This window comes from Salvelinus fontinalis, chromosome 42 (genome assembly GCF_029448725.1).
Source record: "Salvelinus fontinalis isolate EN_2023a chromosome 42, ASM2944872v1, whole genome shotgun sequence".
Taxonomy (NCBI): domain Eukaryota; kingdom Metazoa; phylum Chordata; class Actinopteri; order Salmoniformes; family Salmonidae; genus Salvelinus; species Salvelinus fontinalis.
Window position 1 is genome coordinate 19558388 of NC_074706.1, and position 18601 is coordinate 19576988.

Sequence of the window (18601 nt, forward strand, 5' to 3'; positions counted from 1 at the left end):
GAGCCAGAATTTATTGAGGAAGAACATGCGCAGTTGGACGCTGAGCGAGCACAGAGGGAGGCTGAATCAGCGGAGACGGTAGACCAGGGGTTCCCAAATTGTTTCACTCGGGGTCCCACATTCCAGCTTTGGGGAACATCCCGCATATGCGCCTCATCTATTTCTATGCGCACAAGCACTGTTCATGACAAGCTGTTGACACCCCTCTTGTTGGTGGAGAGAATTGTATAGAATTGCAACAAAATTAGCTTTAAAACTGCAACATTTTCTTTGGACCTCATGACAAAATTTGTAGAATTGCAGGAAACAAGCTTTAAACCTGCAAAATTCTCTCCACATCTCTATACTTTCCTTTATTTTCTTTGCATATCACATGAATTCATCCCTGATAAATAAATAACCAATAATGTTGCATATATGGGAGGACTGCAACAAAATTTCAAAAACAATAAAGATATAAATAGGTAATTGATAGTATGAATGTCACGCCCTGGCCTTAGTTATATTTTTAATTACCCACCATACCAGGACCAAGCAGCGTGATACAAGGCAGCAGCAGCGAACGCAGGACTATAGGAATTGGGAGGAAATTCTGGACAGCGGAGGACCCTGGGCACAACCGGGAGAATATCGCCGCCCTCGTGAAGAGCTGGAGGCAGCTAAAGCCGAGAGGCGGCGGTATACCGTGGAGAGCGAAAGTACGGGCAGACACCGTGTTATGCGGTAAAGCGCAAGGTGTCTCCTGTATGTGTGCTTAGCCCGGTGCGGTACATTCCAGCTCCTCGTATTGGCCGGGCTAGATTGAGCATTGAGCCAGGTGCCATGAAGCCGGCTCAACGCGTCTGGTCTCCAGTGCATCACCTCGGGCCAGCATACATGGCACCAGCCTTACGCATGGTGTCCCCGGTTCGCCAACACAGCCCAGTGCGGGTTATTCCACCTCCCCGCACTGGTCGGGCTACGGGGAGCATTCAACCAGGTAAGGTTGGGCAGGCTCGGTGCTCAAGGGAGTCAGTACGCCTGCACGGTCCGGTATATCCGGCGCCACCTCCCCGCCCCAGCCCAGTACCACCAGTGCCAACACCACGCACCAGGCTTCCAGTGTATCTCCAGAGCCCTGTTCCTCCTCCACGCACTCGCCCTGTGGTGCGTGTCTCCAGCCCAGTACCACCAGTTCCGGCACCACGCACCAAGCCTCCTGTGCGTCTCCAGAGCCCTGTGCGCCCTGTTGCTGCTCCCCGCACTAGCCTTGAGGTGCGTGTCCTTAGCCCGGTACCTCCAGTTCCGGCACTACGCACCAGGCCTACTGTGCACCTCAGCCGGCCAGAGTTTGCCGTCTGCCCAGCGTCTGCCGTCTGCCCAGCGCTATCTGAGCTGCCTGCCTGCCCAGAGCCTTCTGAGCTGCCTGCCTGCCCAGAGCCATCTGAGCTGCCTGCCTGCCCAGAGCCATCTGAGCTGCCTGCCTGCCCAGAGCCATCTGAGCTGCCTGCCTGCCTGCCCAGAGCCATCTGAGCTGCCTGCCTGCCTGCCCAGAGCCATCTGAGATGCCTGCCTGCCTGCCTGCCCAGAGCCATCTGAGCTGCCTGCCTGCCCAGAGCCATCTGAGCTGCCTGCCTGCCCAGAGCCACCTGAGCTGCCTGCCTGCCCAGAGCCACCTGAGCTGCCTGCCTGCCCAGAGCCATCTGAGCTGCCTGCCTACCCAGCGCCGTCTGAGCCGCCCGTCTGTCCCGAGCCGTCAGAGCCGTCCATCAGAGCCGCCCGTCTGTCCCGAGCCGCCAGAGCCGCCCGCCAGTCAGGAGCCGCCAGAGCCGCCCGCCAGTCAGGAGCCGCCAGAGCCGCCCGCCAGTCAGGAGCCGCCAGAGCCGCCCGCCAGTCAGGAGCCGCCAGAGCCGCCCGCCAGTCAGGAGCCGCCAGAGCCACCCACCAGTCCGGAGCCGCCCCTCAGTCCGGAGCCGCCCCTCAGTCCGGAGCCGCCCCTCAGTCCGGAGCCGCCCCTCAGTCCGGAGCCGCCCCTCAGTCCGGCGCCGCCCCTCAGTCCGGCGCTGCCCCTCAGTCCAGAGCTGCCCCTCCGTCCAGTGGCGCCCTCTAGGATGGTCTTCAGTCCGGGACTCGCCGCTCCAGAGGTGCCACCAAAGCGGGTATTGACTATGGTGGAGTGGGGTCCACGTCCCGCACCGCCGCCGTAAGAAGGCCCACCCGGACCCTCCCCTTCTGTGTCAGGTTTTGCGGCCGGAGTCCGCACCTTTGGGGGGGAGGGTACTGTCACGCCCTGGCCTTAGTTATCTTTGTTTTCTTTATTATTTTAGTTAGGTCAGGGTGTGACATGGGGGATGTTTGTGTGTTTTTGTCTAGTCTAGGGTGTTTGTATTGTCTAGGGGGTTTTGTAGAATTCATGGGGTTGTGTTCAGTGTAGGTGTTTATGTAAGTCTATGGTTGCCTGGATTGGTTCTCAATTAGAGACAGCTGTCTATCGTTGTCTCTGATTGGGAGCCATATTTTAGGCAGCCATTGGCATTAGGTAGGTTGTGGGTAATTGTCTATGTCTTGACGTTAGTTGCTTGTGTCTGCACTTTCGTTTGATAGCTTCACGGTCGTTTGTTGTTTTGTCTAGTTTGTATTAGTGTTCGTGTTCGTTGCTTCTTCTATTAAAAAGAAGATGTATTTATATCACGCTGTGCCTTGGTCCTTTCTTTCACCTAACGACGATCGTGACAATGAATAATGATACATTTGCAGTCACAGAGAAAGAAATGCCAGCAGTTCAGTTTCTCATTGTTTACATGATTTGTAAGAATGATATTTTATTGATTGGTATAATGATTTGGTATCAATGACATACATTTCCCCCTGTTTTTGTTCACTCTAAGACAGTAGCTTCAAAGCCTAGCATCATCTGATTTACATCGCCAACATTTGCTGTCAGTTGTCATTTTTGCCTTGTTCATTTTACACAGAGTTCAGTAAGTTCTGTTGATTATATTATGCTAAACTATCTGTTTTATAATGTCTTTACATTCTAAAACAGTGTTGACACCTTTTTCCTTTACATTTTTTCTATTTTATAATATTCACCCTATTTTTCCCTTAAGGGAAGGTGTAGTCCCCTTGTTTTTTCATTTAATAATTTGTACATCCTGGATGCCGGGTGGTTTTTGGAATGGACATCCTTTATGTAACTTTCCAATTCGTTCAAATTATGTTTAAATGTAATTGTTTTATGTGCCGGCGTGACTGCCTGTGCCCAACATATGTGGGAACTCCTTCAAGACTGTTGGAAAAGCACTCCTCATGAAGCAGGTTGAGAAAATACCAAGAGTGTGCAAAGCTGTCATCAAGGCAAAGGGTTGCTACTTTGAAGGTAACTCTGGGTCTTCCTTTCCTATGGCGGTCCTCATGAGAGCCAATTTCATCATAGCGCTGGATGGTTTTTGCGATTGCACTTGAAGGAACTTTCAAAGTTCTTGAAATTTTCCGCATTGACTGACCTTCATATCTTAAATGAATGATGGACTGTCAATTCGCTTTGCTTATTTGAGCTGTTCTTGCCATAATATGGACTTGGTATTTTACCAAATAGGGCTATCTTCTGTATACCACCCCTACCTTGCCACAACACAACTGATTGGCTCAAATGCATTAAGGAAAGAAATTCCACAAATTAACTTTTAACAAGGCACACCTGTTAATTGAAATGCATTCCAGGTGACTACCTCATGAAGCTGGTTGTGAGATTGCAAAGAGCGTGCAAAGCTGTCATCAAGGCAAAGGGTGGCTACTTTGAAGAATCTCAAATATAAAATATATTTTGATTTGTTTAACACTTTTTTGGTTACTACATGATTCCATATGTTTTTTTCATAGTTCTGATGTCTTCACTGTTATTCTACAATGTAGAAAACAGTACAAAATTAAAGAAAAACTCTGGAATGAGTTGGTGTGTCCAAACTTATGACTGATAATTTAATTGATCTTTTTAAAGATGTATTGTGGTAGATTGAGAAGCAGCATGCTTTGTTTTAAATTGATTGTTGGAGCCACTGTAATGTGTATTATTTAAATTCTTGCTCAGAACATTCAAAAAAGGGAGGACCATCTCACAAAGTTGGCTTTCAAGGAATTCAAAATAGCTTCCAAGTTCTTTTCAAGCATGAACTTATTATTTGATGATAGGAAAATACCAAGATAATTCAGACCTTGGTGCCCAAGCTAAATTGAAAACTGAAATTTGGTCTTCAGTGCATCGATAATTTATCGGAGTACCTCTGACTTTTTCTGAAGCCAGCAATCTCTGTATATTCATTGACCAAATTGAGTAGCCCGTAATTGACATTTCAGGATTCCTAACAAACAACATGTCATCTGTGTACATTGCCAGTTGATGCTCATGATTTTCCACCACAATACCTTCAATATCACTTTGTCGTCTTATGGCTTCTGCTAATGTTTCTAACGCTAAAACAAAGAGCAAGGGAGACATCGGACATCCCTACCTTGTGCCCCTCTCCAACATAAAGGAGATATACAATTTGTAATAACTGCTGCTCTCGGGCTATTGTATATACTGCAGACCCATCTTATAAACATAGAATCAAACCCAAATCTTTCCATTGTATAGAAAAAATATTGAGCTATATCTTTTTCAAATGAAACCAACCTGGTCAGTTGAAATCAAAGAGTGAATATCTTTCCAAAGTCTGTTTGCTAATAGTTTAGAAAGTATCTTGGAATCAACATTCAGTAAAGCGATTGGTCTATAGTTAGAGCATTGACACAGGTCTTTCCCCCCTTTAGGAATGAGCGTGATAACTGCAGTAGTTCTATTCACTGTACCACGATCCCAAAAATGGTTATACAGTCTAAGCACTATTGGTGAAGGTATAGTTACAAACTGCTTCTAAAATTCTGAGGTATAACCATCACTTCCTGGTGCCTTTGATTTCGGTAGCTCTAAAATGTTACCCCTCAAAACAACCTTCAAGGCTTCCCAAACAAAAATAAAATCACAGTTGACTTTTTGCTCTACAAATAAAAGGTACAAAATCATGTTGACAATAGTGAAGGGTTAAATCACCATTTGTACTTTTTGGGTAGGCTTAACTAGGGCTGTGACAGTCCTCAGCCGGTGATTGTCAACCAAATAACTGTCGGTCTCACGGTAATTGACAGTTAATTAACCAACATATTTAGCATCTCCTGGCTTTCACACATAGCCTACAAGCCACTGATGCAGACCTTTGGAACATCTACATTTTTAAAAGTCTAATAAATCCATGTAATATAGCCTACACCTTCACAATAAATCCATTATTTATTTTAGACAGGTCTAAAGAAGCATAATATAAAGAAAATGTAGTCTATTTCAGAAGAACAGGAAAGCTTACTCTGAATTGTCCTTATGTTAGGTCCTGATCTGGCTACAGTATGCCAAATGGCTGTGGGCTACACTAGTTCATTTACCAGACTAGATTTTCTTAGAATTCCGTGGCATTATTTTATCGTATGAAGAATACAACTGAACAAAGATGAATAAAATAAAAAGGATATTTTCTCCACAAACGATTTGTGAGAGTGTGCACATGCGGCTATTCTGTGTTGAGAGGTTAACAAAAATAGTTATTCCTATATGCTTAATTTAATGTTATTAATGTAACTTTAGTTGTTCTACAAACGTTGGGCTACATGTTTAGATTTTTAATACATTGTAAAGCTCCATGATGCGACAAATGATCATTTGAAAAAAGTTGCTTGAAAGGCATGAGCTCTGCTTAGTTTTTTTGTGCTGGCTGTACACACTACAACAGTCACTCATTCATAATTTGACAAGCACTTGATAATGCCTGTGTAACAGTATAACTTTAGACCGTCCCCTCGCCCCGACACGGGCGCGAACCAGGGACCCTCTGCACACATCAACAACAGTCACCCACGAAGCGTCGTTACCCATCGCTCCACAAAAGCCGCGGCCCTTGCAGAGCAAGGGGAAACCCTACTTCAAGGTCTCAGAGCAAGTGACGTAACCAATTGAAAGGCTATTAGCGCGCACCACCGCTAACTAACTAGCTAGCCATTTCACATCCGTTACACCTGGAATTTCACAGCGGCATCCCCTTTGTGTGGCCAGTGGCCGTTGTGCGCTTCTCCCTGAGTGCTGCGCGCTCCATCACGTGATCAGGTCTTTCTCACAGGCTACAAGTGAAGACAGACTCATCAGGGACGCAACTGCGCGCGTCCTTATCCAATTCCGAGGTGCATATTGAAGATATGTGACCAACCGGCTCAAATATAGTATATCACAAATGTGAGTACACCTCTCACATTTTTGTAAATATTTGAGTATATCTTTTCATGTGACAACACTGAAGAAATGACACTTTGCTACAATGTAAAGTAGTGAGTGTACAGCTTGTATAACAGTGTACATTTGCTGTCCCCTCAAAATAACTCAACACACAGCCATTAATGTCTAAACCGCTGGCAACAAAAGTGAGTACACCCCTAAGTGAAAATGTCCAAATTGGGCCCAAAGTGTCAATATTTTGTGTGGCCACCATCATTTTCCAGCACTGCCTTAACCCTCTTGGGCATGGAGTTCACCAGAGCTTCACAGGTTGCCACTGGAGTCCTCTTCCACTCCCCCATGACAACATCACGGAGCTGGTGGATGTTAGAGACCTTGCACTCCTCCACCTTCCGTTTGAGGATGCCCCACAGATGCTCAATGGGGTTTAGGTCTGGAGACATGCTTGGCCAGTCCATCACCTTTACCCTCAGCTTCTTTAGCAAGGCAGTGGTCGTCTTGGAGGTGTGTTTGGGGTCGTTATCATGTTGGAATACTGCCCTGCGGCCCAGTCTCCGAAGGGAGGGGATCATGCTCTGCTTCAGTATGTCACAGTACATGTTGGCATTCCTGGTTCCCTCAATGAACTGTAGTTCCCCAGTGCCGGCAGCACTCATGCAGCCCCAGACCATGACACTCCCACCACCATGCTTGACTGTAGGCAAGACACACTTGTCTTTGTACTCCTCACCTGGTTGCCGCCACACACGCTTGACACCATCTGAACCAAATAAGTTTATCTTGGTCTCATCAGACCACAGGACATGGTTCCAGTAATCCATGTCCTTAGTCTGCTTGTCTTCAGCAAACTGTTTGCGGGATTTCTTGTGCATCATCTTTAGAAGAGGCTTCCTTCTGGGACGACAGCCATGCAGACCAATTTGATGCAGTGTACGGCGTATGGTCTGAGCACTGACAGGCTGACCCCCCACCCCTTCAACCTCTGCAGCAATGCTGGCAGCACTCATACGTCTCTTTCACAAAGACAACCTCTGGATATGACGCTGAGCACGTGCACGTGTAACGGATGTGAAATGGCTAGCTAGTTAGCGGGTGCGTGCTAGTAGCATTTCAATCAGTTACGTCACTTGCTCTGAGACTTGAGTAGTGTTGCCCCTTGCTTTGCAAGGGCCTCGGCCTTTGTGGAGCGATGGGTAACGACCGTGCTTCGTGGGCAACCGTTGTTGATGTGTGCAGAGGGTCCCTGGTTCGCGCCCGTGTCGGGGCGAGGGGACGGTTTAAAGTTATATTGTTACATTGATGCTGTTGACCCGGATCACTGGTTGCTGCGGAAAAGGAGGAGGTTGAAAGGGGGGTGAGTGTAACGGATGTGAAATGGCTAGCTAGTTAGCGGGTGCGCACTAGTAGCATTTCAATCAGTTACGTCACTTGCTCTGAGACTTGAGTAGTGTTGCCCCTTGCTTTGCAAGGGCCGTGGCTTTTGTGGAGCGATGGGTAACGCTGCTTCGTGGGCGACCGTTGTCGATGTGTGCAGAGGGTCCCTGGTTCGCGCCCGGGTCGGGGCGAGGGGACGGTTTAAAGTTATACTGTTACACACGCAACTTCTTTGGTCGACCATGGCGAGGCCTGTTCTGAGTGGAACCTGTCCAGTTAAACCGCTGTATGGTCTTGGCCACCGTGCTGCAGCTCAGTTTCAGGGTCTTGGCAATCTTCTTATAGCCCAGGCCATCTTTATGTAGAGCAACAATTATTTTTTTCAGATCCTCAGAGAGTTCTTTGCCATGAGGTGCCATGTTGAACTTCCAGTGACCAGTCAGTATGAGGGAGTGTGAGAGCGATGAAACCAAATTTAACACACCTGCTCCCCATTCACACCTGAGACCTTGTAACACTAACGAGTCACATGACACCGGGGAGGGAAAATGGCTAATTGGGCCCAATTTGGACATTTTCACTTAGGGGTGTACTCACTTTTGTTGCCAGCGGTTTAGACATCAATGGCTGTATGTTGAGTTATTTTGAGGGGACAGCAAATGTACACTGTTATACAAGCTGTACACTCACTACTTTACATTGTAGCAAAGTGTCATTTCTTCAGTGTTGTCACATGAAAAGATATACTCAAATATTTACAAAAATGTGAGGGGTGTACTCACTTTTGTGATATACTGTAGGTCTTATGTAGCAACATTTTCAATTGTGTTTTTTTACATTGGATAAAAGTAGAGACTCAGCGCTACAAAATGGTATATCATACACTACCGCTGAGGAACAATGGGAAAGTAATTTTGCTTTGAAAGTTGATAAACTTGTAAACTCACTTTTGAGAAAATGGCCTTTGAATGTTTTGGTACTACTGTTGGAGAGCCCTTCTTTGTCGATACCCATTCAGCATTGTTCACACCCTCTTAAGCTTTAAGGGTTGATCCGAGCGTTCTGTACTAACTAGCGAGCTACTTCCAGACATATAAGTGAGAGAGAACAGCTCACTGAAAATTACTCGCCCTAGCAGAGCTGGTTAGGCTTTTATGTTATCCAGAGTGTTGGTGACTGCAACTGTGCTGTCAGATTGACTGACGTAAAGTCAGCGCTCACACTGGACACTCTGGCCGATGAGTAGGGTTGATCTGAACGTTCTGGCCTCACAACGGCAGTCAAGCACCCAAGCTAACTGGCTAACATTGGCTAGCTTGCTAGCTACTTCCAGACGCATAATGAGAGAACACCCCACTCTGACCATTTTACTCGCCCTAGCAGAGTTGGTTAGGCTGTTTCATGTTATCCAAAGCGTTGGTGACTGTAACTGTGCTGCTGGCAATAATTTAATTACGTTTTTTTGCCGACGTTTACTGACACCGGCCATATTCATGGGTGTTGAGCGTTCGTAAATTCATCCGGAATTCTGCACTCTGGCACACTAAGACGATTGTCTTTTGTTAAGACATGTAGCTAGCTAGCTAAACAATGACCCATAATCCCAACTCATGATGTTACTACCCTGCATGAATCTGCAGGTACCTAACTCACCAGGTTAAATTTTAGCTGAATAACTTTAGGCTATAACTAGTGGCTCTGAGATACGAATTATAAGATCATACACGTAATGTTTGTTAGCAAGCCAGCTAACGTTAGCTAGCTAACAGTACACTGTAACTTGAATTGAAAAGACTATGTCAAAATTAGAAACGTGTCATATCTGAAAATGTAGCTAGCTAGACTTTCTTACCCGTGGTCTGAAGTTGGAGTAGATAGCCAGAGCGAATTTACCAGCTAATCAAATCAAATCAAAGTCTACTTGTCACGTGCGCCGAATACAACAGGTGTAGACCTTAGTGAAATGCTTACTTACAGGCTCTAACCAACAGCGCAATTTTTTAAAAAGGTATTAGGTGAATAATAGGTAAGTAAAGAAATAAAAACAACAGTAAAAAGACAGTGAAAAATAACAGTAGCCGTAGCTAGTACGTCTATCAACAGTTGCTGCAGTGACACTATTGAAATGGATACTTGCATAGTCGAGTCTTTTGTTAAGACATGTAGCTAGCTAGCTAAACAATGAACCACAATCCCAACTCAGAATCCCAACTCATGAACCTGGTTGGTTAGCTACCTGCATGAATCTGCAGGTAGCTAACCAACCAGGTTCAATGTTAGCTAGCTAACATTAGGCTATAACTAGTCAAGCAAATGTGTCTGAGATACGAAGAATAAGATCATACACATAACGTTAGCTTGCTAACAGTACACTTTAACTTGAAATGAAACCACTTTCTGTCAAAATTAGAAATGTGTAATATCTGAAAATGTAGCTAGCTAGACTATTTTACTCGTATACATCATGATTGGACGCGTCTCCTGTCGGATGCCATGGTTGCCCTTAGTGTGAAGATGTAATCCGGAGACAGGTGTTTTCTCCATCTCCTTAGCTATCATAATGAAATTTCACTGATTTCAAAATTCGGTCTCCAGAAAGTGGAGAGCATACACATAACATTAGCTAGCAAGCCAGCCAGCTACTGTTAGCTAGCTAACAGTACACTTTAACTTGACATTATGCTTATGCAGTTTTACTACAGGATACATTTTTTAAAAAAAAGCAACGTTAGACATGATTACCTAGACATACTGACCAGCTCAAATACACAGAAGCATGCTGTATGGCAGACCAATCCAAACTCATCTCTCTGCATGTCCAGCCCACTCATTATCTTAGCCAATCATGGCTACCGGGAAGGTTGCTGGCTAAACCAATTAGGCTCGTAATTTAACCATTTTATTTGTATTTACAGACGGCATAATTTGTTATTAAGGCACATGAAAGTTCACGTTAGAGAAGGCATTTCTGCCAAAAAACGCATTTTGATTTAAAAAAAGTTTACATTCAAACGGCTCTCCTGTGAAGTAGTGACTCACAACATACGCCTAGTTTCCTGAAATATTGGAAGAACTGTCCACATTTACTTTTTGTCAGCCAACAATATGAGTAGGCCTAACGAACAGCAAAAGCACTAGTCAATCTACTATCCTCCATAGTACAAAAGTTGGCCTATTATATTCTGTGCAAGAAATAAATATTCCAAACATAGTCTGGGACAGTTGTGGGATTCGATAGATCTCAAATTAATACAACCACTAACATCAACAAAAACTTTTTTACACAATGTCACTGACGCAACAGATCAGAACGTTTAGCTTAAAAAGTTAATAAACTATTAGGCTATTTCTTCACATTATAAGCGCTGCAATGCGCACATGGTAGTAGGCTATAAGCGTGAATGTTCCATTAGCGGAAAACACCGCAAATGCAATTATGCACGTAATACTGTTATTATAAGGGTGCATTTTTATGGTGAAAATGATCTTCCACAAACTTGAAACTCAGGCGCTGCTTATATATGCCAGTTAGGCTCCACACCCCTTGTAAAGTGGATTAATGTGCTTAATTTTAAGTAGTTATTTGGCCTCTTTTTAGTTGTGATACAAACCTTATTAAAACATGTAGGCCTATGGGCTAGGCTACATGAGTTGTGTGACTATGATTTGAAAAGGTTTCTAAAAAATGCATTGTTTCTTATGCTAAGGCTTCATTCACAAGTGATAGGCTAATATTGTCACCCATCAGACTATTCTTGATTTAATCTTGTCTTTACATATACTAAATAATATATGTGTGAAATTTGTTTTGATTTAGAATGGACCATTATCATGCACCTGTATCAAAACAGGGTCAGCGGGGAAAAATAAATGTCATCTATGCACTTAAATAGCGAACGGAGGACGCTTTTCCCCGTGGTTTATTTTCATGTCAGCCAGGTAGGCTATACTCCTGTTGTAAATATAAGCAATGTGCTTAATATTAGGAAAGTTGAGAAATAGATATAGTAGGCCTAGCGTATATAAAACTGATCCTCCTATTTTCAGTAGAGGCACTCACTCTGTTTTCTCACGCAATTGCATAGCCTTTTGAAATGTTGCACAACATGAGCTCATGGGCTCTCATGAAGTGTTTGATTAGATTTTCGAATACATTTGCATTGATTTCAGTGTGATTCGAGGGACAATAGAGTGCTGAGTACCAGGCAGTTAGCAAGTTTGGTAGGCTACTAATGACCATCAGCAGTATCAGAGCTTGGATTACCGTGACTAAAAGGTCACATGGAATTTGACTGCTTTCGTGACTCGTGACTGCCGGTGTGACGGTAATACCGCAACAGTTCTATGCTTACCTCTATTTCTACAACCAACTTTACCTGACTGTGATCAGATAATAATGTTATCTATTGTCACTGATTGTAAGTTGGACCGAAAAAACTAGTCTAGTCTGGAGTAGACCTTGTGGACTGGAGAGTAAAATGTATACTGTCTACTGGATTAATTATTTGCCAGATGTCTACAAGCCCATTGTTATTGATCATATCCAATAGTAATGTTATAGATTTTGTAGCTGGAAAGGCTTTCTTACTTGATCTGTCCTCCACATTCCATATTTGATTAAAATCCCCTCCTATAATACATAGTATTTCTGGGAAATTGTATAGTCGACACTGAATATCAGGAAAAAAAGCAAAGACATATCCTCGTTATTTATTTATTTATTTTATTTACATTTATTTAACTAGGCAAGTCAGTTAAAAACAAATTCTTATTTACAATGATGGCCTACCCCGGACCAATTGTGTGCCGCCCTATGGGACTCCCAATCACGGCCCGTTGTGATACAGTCCAGGATCGAACCAGGATACTGTAGTGATGCCTCTAGCACTGAGAGGCAATGTCTTAGACTGCTGCGCCACTCAGGAGCCCATAAATATTCACAATAAGCACTTTTGCATTGCCCAATATAACATGTTGGAAAATAAACCGACTGTTGAGCTCAACATACCAAGACTTTATCTTGTGCTTTATAGTATTCAAAAACTGATTTAGACCAGGATGAGAGAGAACAATGTAATGTGTTGAAATGTGGTGTGTTTTGCTGTTGGTAGAGTGTGGTGTGTTGTAAAGAAATAATAATTTAAAAAAGAGAGGCTTTTCTCTGAGTAGAAATGCTGATCGAGGATCAGGGCCCAGATTCACAAAACCTTCTTAAGAAGAAATGTATTCTTAAAACCTCTACAGGATCGGTGGGTTCCACGTGGGACATTTGAGCTAACGTAGGCTAATGTGATTAGCATGAGGTTGTAAGTAAAAAGAACATTTCCCAGGACATAGACATATCTGATATTGGCAGAAAGCTTAAATTCTTGTTAATCTAACTGCACTGCCCAATTTACAGTAGCTATTACAGTGAAAGAATACCATATTACTGTTTGAGGAGAGTGCACAGTTATGAACTTTAAAATGTATTAATAAACCAATTAGGCACATTTGGGCAGTCTTGATACAACATTTTGGCCAAAATCTAAATTGTGCCTGGGCTGGAATAATACATGATGTCCTTTCTCTTGCATTTCAAAGATGACGGTACAAATAAAATACAAAAAAGCATTTTTTCCCTTTCTATTATCTTTTACCAGATCTAATGTGTTATATTCTCCTACATTAATTTAACATTTCCACAAACTTCAAAGTGTTTCCTTTCAAATGGTATCAAGAATATGCATATCCTGGCTTCAGGTCCTGAGCTATAGGCAGTTAGATTTGGGTATGTCATTTTAGGTGAAAAAACAAAAGAAAAAAGGGGCGGATCCTTAAGTTACCTGCCATTTTTTCCTTAACTATAGACTTAAGAAGAAAGTTAAGAAAAGTTTATATTCCTCAAAAAGGTTATTGGAAATGTTTTTGTGCTATTTCTTATGTTTCTCCTAAGAAGAAATTAGATTCTTGAAAATAAACTTATTGGAAACGTTATTAATTCCAAGATAGCTAAACCCTTGTCTTAAACTCAGGGCAGTGAGAGAAAAAGCTAATGAAAGCGATTGAACATGTTTCATTCACTCACAAACTTCATCGGAATGTTTCAGTATTGAATTTTTAAACCCAAGAACATGTTTTGGTGATCTCAGTACAAAATATGCTAACATGATTGCCACAAACGGTTGCCTAGCAACAACCATCTTAAGAGGATTCCTAAGAAGATATTTGAGAAGCTCATCAGAACATCGTGAATTCTAAGATATTGTTGAGGAATTGCACTTACTATCTTATGAACTTTAATTATTTTTTCTTATTAAGATAGTTCTTAAGTTTTTGCTTAAGTGTTTTGTGAATCTGGGCCCAGGTCCCCACCTGTCTATATATTCATATTAATTATGATCTAAAAGGCACAACTGATCTTAGATCAGCACTCCTACTCTAAGAGGTATTGTGGATAGGAGCCCTTACCTAATACCATTTGGGCAGTAGTTCACAGTGGACTCACCTCAGTGAGACTGTGTGTGGTCCTATGCTGCTCAGCTGGTTCCTCTGTGGGTTCAGGAGGTGGTGTAGTCTGGTTGTCCTCCATGACCATGGGCCCCTCAGGGTTCCCCAGACCCTCCTCACACCCCTCCTCCTTCACCAGCAGCACCTCTGGACTCTCCTCCTCCTGGAAGAGACAGGTGATACAGATTACACAGACATACACTCCCTCAGGTACGTACACACAGATAATAAACACACATTCAACATGGAGTGTTTACCCATCCCAACGTTGTTTGAGTCCTATACTGTAGAATGACTTCCTTGTTTTTAAACCAATCTTCTTGAACTGCACTGTTGGTTAAGGGCTTGTAAGTAAGCATTTCACAGTAAAGTCTACAACTGTTGTATTTGGTGCATGTGACAAATAAAGTTTGATTTGATTTGAAATATGAGGTTAAATATGATAAGCTATGATTAGTCAAAAGGCATCATCAGACAAACCTGACTAAACTCTTTTAATGTGTATAGTAGGTGTTTGTTAGGTATTGGTTGTCCCTAATTAACACAGCCACACAATAAGAATTGGCTATATCGTAAACATTATTGAAAACAAAAATGTGCTTTTTGGTTTTATTTTAAGATTAGGGTTAGGCATAATGTATATCAGTGTAGTTAAGTTTAGGTTTAAAATCTAATTTTAAGAAGATACATTTTAGAAATAGGCAGGATTTAGTCATAATAATGACTTTGTTAACTAGTGACTAACTTGGCTATGAAGCGCTGTAGTGTGTATGCAGAATAGGGTGAGAAGATGTGATGAAGGGAGTCTCAATGAAAATCTTAGAATGAAAAGTCCAATTTTGTGTTTATTAAACATAAACAAGCTTTAAATACACCATATGAAAACCACACATACACACAACAAAAATCTGCATGAACTAGATTAACTGCATTCATTTTCTCATTACAAGTGTCTTAGGAAAAACATTAAGTAGTTGAATAGAAGTATTGAAACAGGCATTTGTGAACATTATATAGGCTACACAGTACAAACACAACATCTAACAGACTTTTTAGGATGAAATATGCCATATATATAACACACAATGTCTGGAAGCAATATTCTACCCAGAAATATTCAACACTGAAATCTATTACTCTAGTTATCTTTATGCTGACAACAATGAAAATGAATCTGTCTTTAATGAAGAGTTTGATCTAAATGTCAGAAGCTATCGAGTGGAATGGTTACTTTCTATGTTATTGAGTGGAATGGTTTTTCTGCTGGTGTATCCTGAGGTAGCTCCTCTCTGAGAACCTCTTCCTGCAGTGTGTACAGGCGAATGGCCTCTCTTCCGTGTGAACCTTCAGGTGCATCTTCAGCTGGTGCTGGCGGGAAAACCTCTTCTCACAGTGGGGGCAACTGAAGGGTTTCTCCCCTGTGTGAACCCTCTGGTGCCTCTTAAGGTCACCAGCCTGAGCGAAGCGCATTTGACACTGGGTACAGCTGAAGGGTTTCACCCCTGTGTGGACCCTCTGGTGCCTCTTCAGGTTGCCAGCCTCGGCAAAGCACATATGACACTGGGTACAGCTGAAGGGTTTCTCTCCAGTGTGGACCCTCTGGTGGATCTCCACCTTCTGGGGGCAGCTAAAACCTTTGTTACAGAACATGCAGAGGAACCGTTTCTCTTTACTATTGCCAGATGTGGCCCCCCCTCCCTGAGTCTGGGCTATAGCCCTGTCATTTGAGTTCAATGCCTGATCGAAAAGAACGCTGCCATGTGAATCGGAAAATGCCTTCGACGTGAATACGGCATCATGATCCCTGAACGAGTGTAAAGGAGAGTGGGTCGCGACATTTAGATTTGTCTCTAAGCTTCCCCTGTAATCAAAGAAATCTCTGTTCTGTGAGTGTCCATCTTCTAAGTGACTATCTGCATTCCATGTGGGAGGAGCATCGCCCTCCACTTTCACAGTCACCTCATCTACCACTATAACATCCCCTTTCTTATCTAGGCACCCTTCAGAGTATACACTACTACTGTACCGGTTCCAGTCCCGTCTAGACAGATCAGTCTGTGTCTCTAAACCCAAGAGCATGTTGCCAGGGTCCATCACTGTAGCGTAAGAACAAGATGGATCACCGCCAGTGTCTAACGTGTCACCATCACCATCTCCACTGGAATTAACTGTCCCCTGGCTCTGGTGAAATTCCAGAAAGTTTTCTGAGCCGGGAACAGGAGGACAGCCCAGTCTCTCTGGGTCTGATCTGTGGTCAGATCCTGCGTGTAAGAGCCTTTGTGTTACAGTTAAAGTCTTGGTGTCTGTCTCTGACTTGAGGACGGCGTTCAGCGTTCCACTGACCTCCGTGATCCTGCGTCGGGTCCTGGCCTTTGGCGCAGCGGCGAGTTCCTCACTGGCTACAGAGGGCGACACGCCAGCCGCTGCTCCAGTCTGGTGCCGTGGGTCCTTCTCTCGTTCAGTCCTCTCCAGCTTGACCCCAGGACCTGCTGCATTTTCATCTGCAGACTGACACAAGAAAAGGAGTGGTTATTAATGTTGTTGGGATGTGAGCAAATGAATAGCTGAGGGAAGCCTTTCTGAAATAAACGGGCCACATTTGATGTACTGTAATTTTTATGTAATACTATTACACTAACCTCTATCACAATAACATGCTGGGTTGAGGTTCCACTACCCTCATCAACAGTGATTGGTTGGTCATCTCTCAATGTATTGTGACCCGCTGGTTTCACAGAGCTCCTGTGGCCTCCAGTGAGATGTCCTTCACCTGAGAGAGTGATTGGGGGAAAAGAGGTGGTTAGGTTAGGCACTGTCAATGCTCAACGGTATATTGTACACTATTGACACTGTCTACAATTGGCAAGGATGTGAGGTAACACTTCTTGATTTACTATGTATTGATCAATGTATTAAGTTCCATGTCTCATTTTTTTCAATAAGTAAATAATAGGAAATTCCAGTAAATCAAGAATCTGGATAGAATATGATAGTGTCTTTCTACAAGTTAGCTAAGTAACCTGGGGAATTATTGCATACAATTCCACAACTGACCAAGACTCAATTCTGGTTAACCATATGTGGTTAGCGCATCTAACGTCACACATGCGCAGATGTGATCGGGACGACAGGCCCCGCAGCCTCGGCCTTCTGCTAAATGTAGCCTACCTCTTGCCATTCCTTTGTATCGGTCGAGGATCTTGACACTACTGGGACGACTGGAGAGTGCGCGCTCTCGCGTTGTTCTCTCTGCGCGCTCCCGTGTCACCTTCATTTCAAGTAGCTGTAGTTTCCTCCGTAATGCCCTGCTTTCATTCTGACTTTGAGTTATTTCCAAACGAAACACTGCATAGTCGTCGTCTACGAGTTTACAGATGTCTGCCACAGCTGCATTCGCTAACACCTCCATGATGGAGACTATTTGAGTGTGAAAAACCATAGGCCTACAGTTAGCCATTGTTGTTAGCTAACGTTAGCAGCTAGCTAGCGTTACCTTGATTACATCTATCAACCAAGTCCTGTCTCCAACGCGAATTAAACACTGCCCGGGGTAAGTATGTGATGCTGTGCAGTTACATAAGTAATATTTTAAGTTCCAAGGTGATAAATGTCTAAATAACAATAACAACGCTGCCGTGGATATTGTTCTTGGTTACTGTTCACTTCCGTTTACACTTCTTCGGTTGTTTTTAAATGGCGGTTGGCAACCAACTTTAGTGATGCATTACCGCAACCAATTGAACTGGAGTGTGGACAGGGAAGGTCTAAAGTCTCGTTCACATCCCTACCCAATTAAACCATTCTCCCTAAGGAAACGGAATACGTTATTAAATAAAATATCACCTTAAGGTTTTCGGAATGTGAAAGAGTAAGCTCTTCGATCCGTGTACGGATCGTTCAATCAATATCCGAACTTCTAGACCGGAACCCTGGCACCTTTGGCTAACCACTAGGAGCAGAGCCCCACGATGTAGAACTGTAAAACATTCACTCCGTGACATGTACAATGAGAGCAAAATGGAAATGTGTGTGTTAGATGAGACTTTCATGCATAGGCCGGGTGTATTCGTGAGTGCAGAAACATCTGAGTTTTCCCATTTGATAAATACTTCTTCAGGGGGAAAAAATTCTCTCGGACTAAATTATTGCATTCAACAATGATTTTCAACTTGTTCAATATCAATGTTTCAAGCTGTCAAATTTAATTTCCAGCCCAACTTATGCACGCTCAAAGTAGTTTATGCGATACAAATCTGCTCGTTCTGTGATGTATATTCTTGCTCGCGTGCTCCATCTCGATTTGGCACTCATCTGACGCCATAGACAATCAGGATACAGAACCAATTAACACAGAACCAATTGTGCAATTGACATTGTAGTTATAGTATTGCCTGTAATGATTAACGTTTAAAATGAAAGGGATTTGTATACAACTTATTA

The 18601-nt window shown here is 43.3% G+C and overlaps 1 protein-coding gene across 1 annotated transcript in view; it reads right to left on the reverse strand.

The window, feature by feature from the left end:
- Nucleotides 1–17850, reverse strand: part of LOC129841446 (oocyte zinc finger protein XlCOF7.2-like) — a 24385-nt gene extending 6535 nt beyond the window's left edge. The window contains exons 1-4 of the mRNA XM_055909712.1: nucleotides 17330–17850; nucleotides 16801–16931; nucleotides 16505–16669; nucleotides 14160–14324 (exon numbers count right to left, since the gene is read on the reverse strand). Coding sequence (XP_055765687.1) covers nucleotides 14160–14324; nucleotides 16505–16669; nucleotides 16801–16931; nucleotides 17330–17618 — 750 coding nt within the window. The 5' untranslated portion in view covers nucleotides 17619–17850. The remainder of the gene's footprint in view (nucleotides 1–14159; nucleotides 14325–16504; nucleotides 16670–16800; nucleotides 16932–17329) is intronic.
- Nucleotides 17851–18601: the final 751 nt, after the last annotated feature.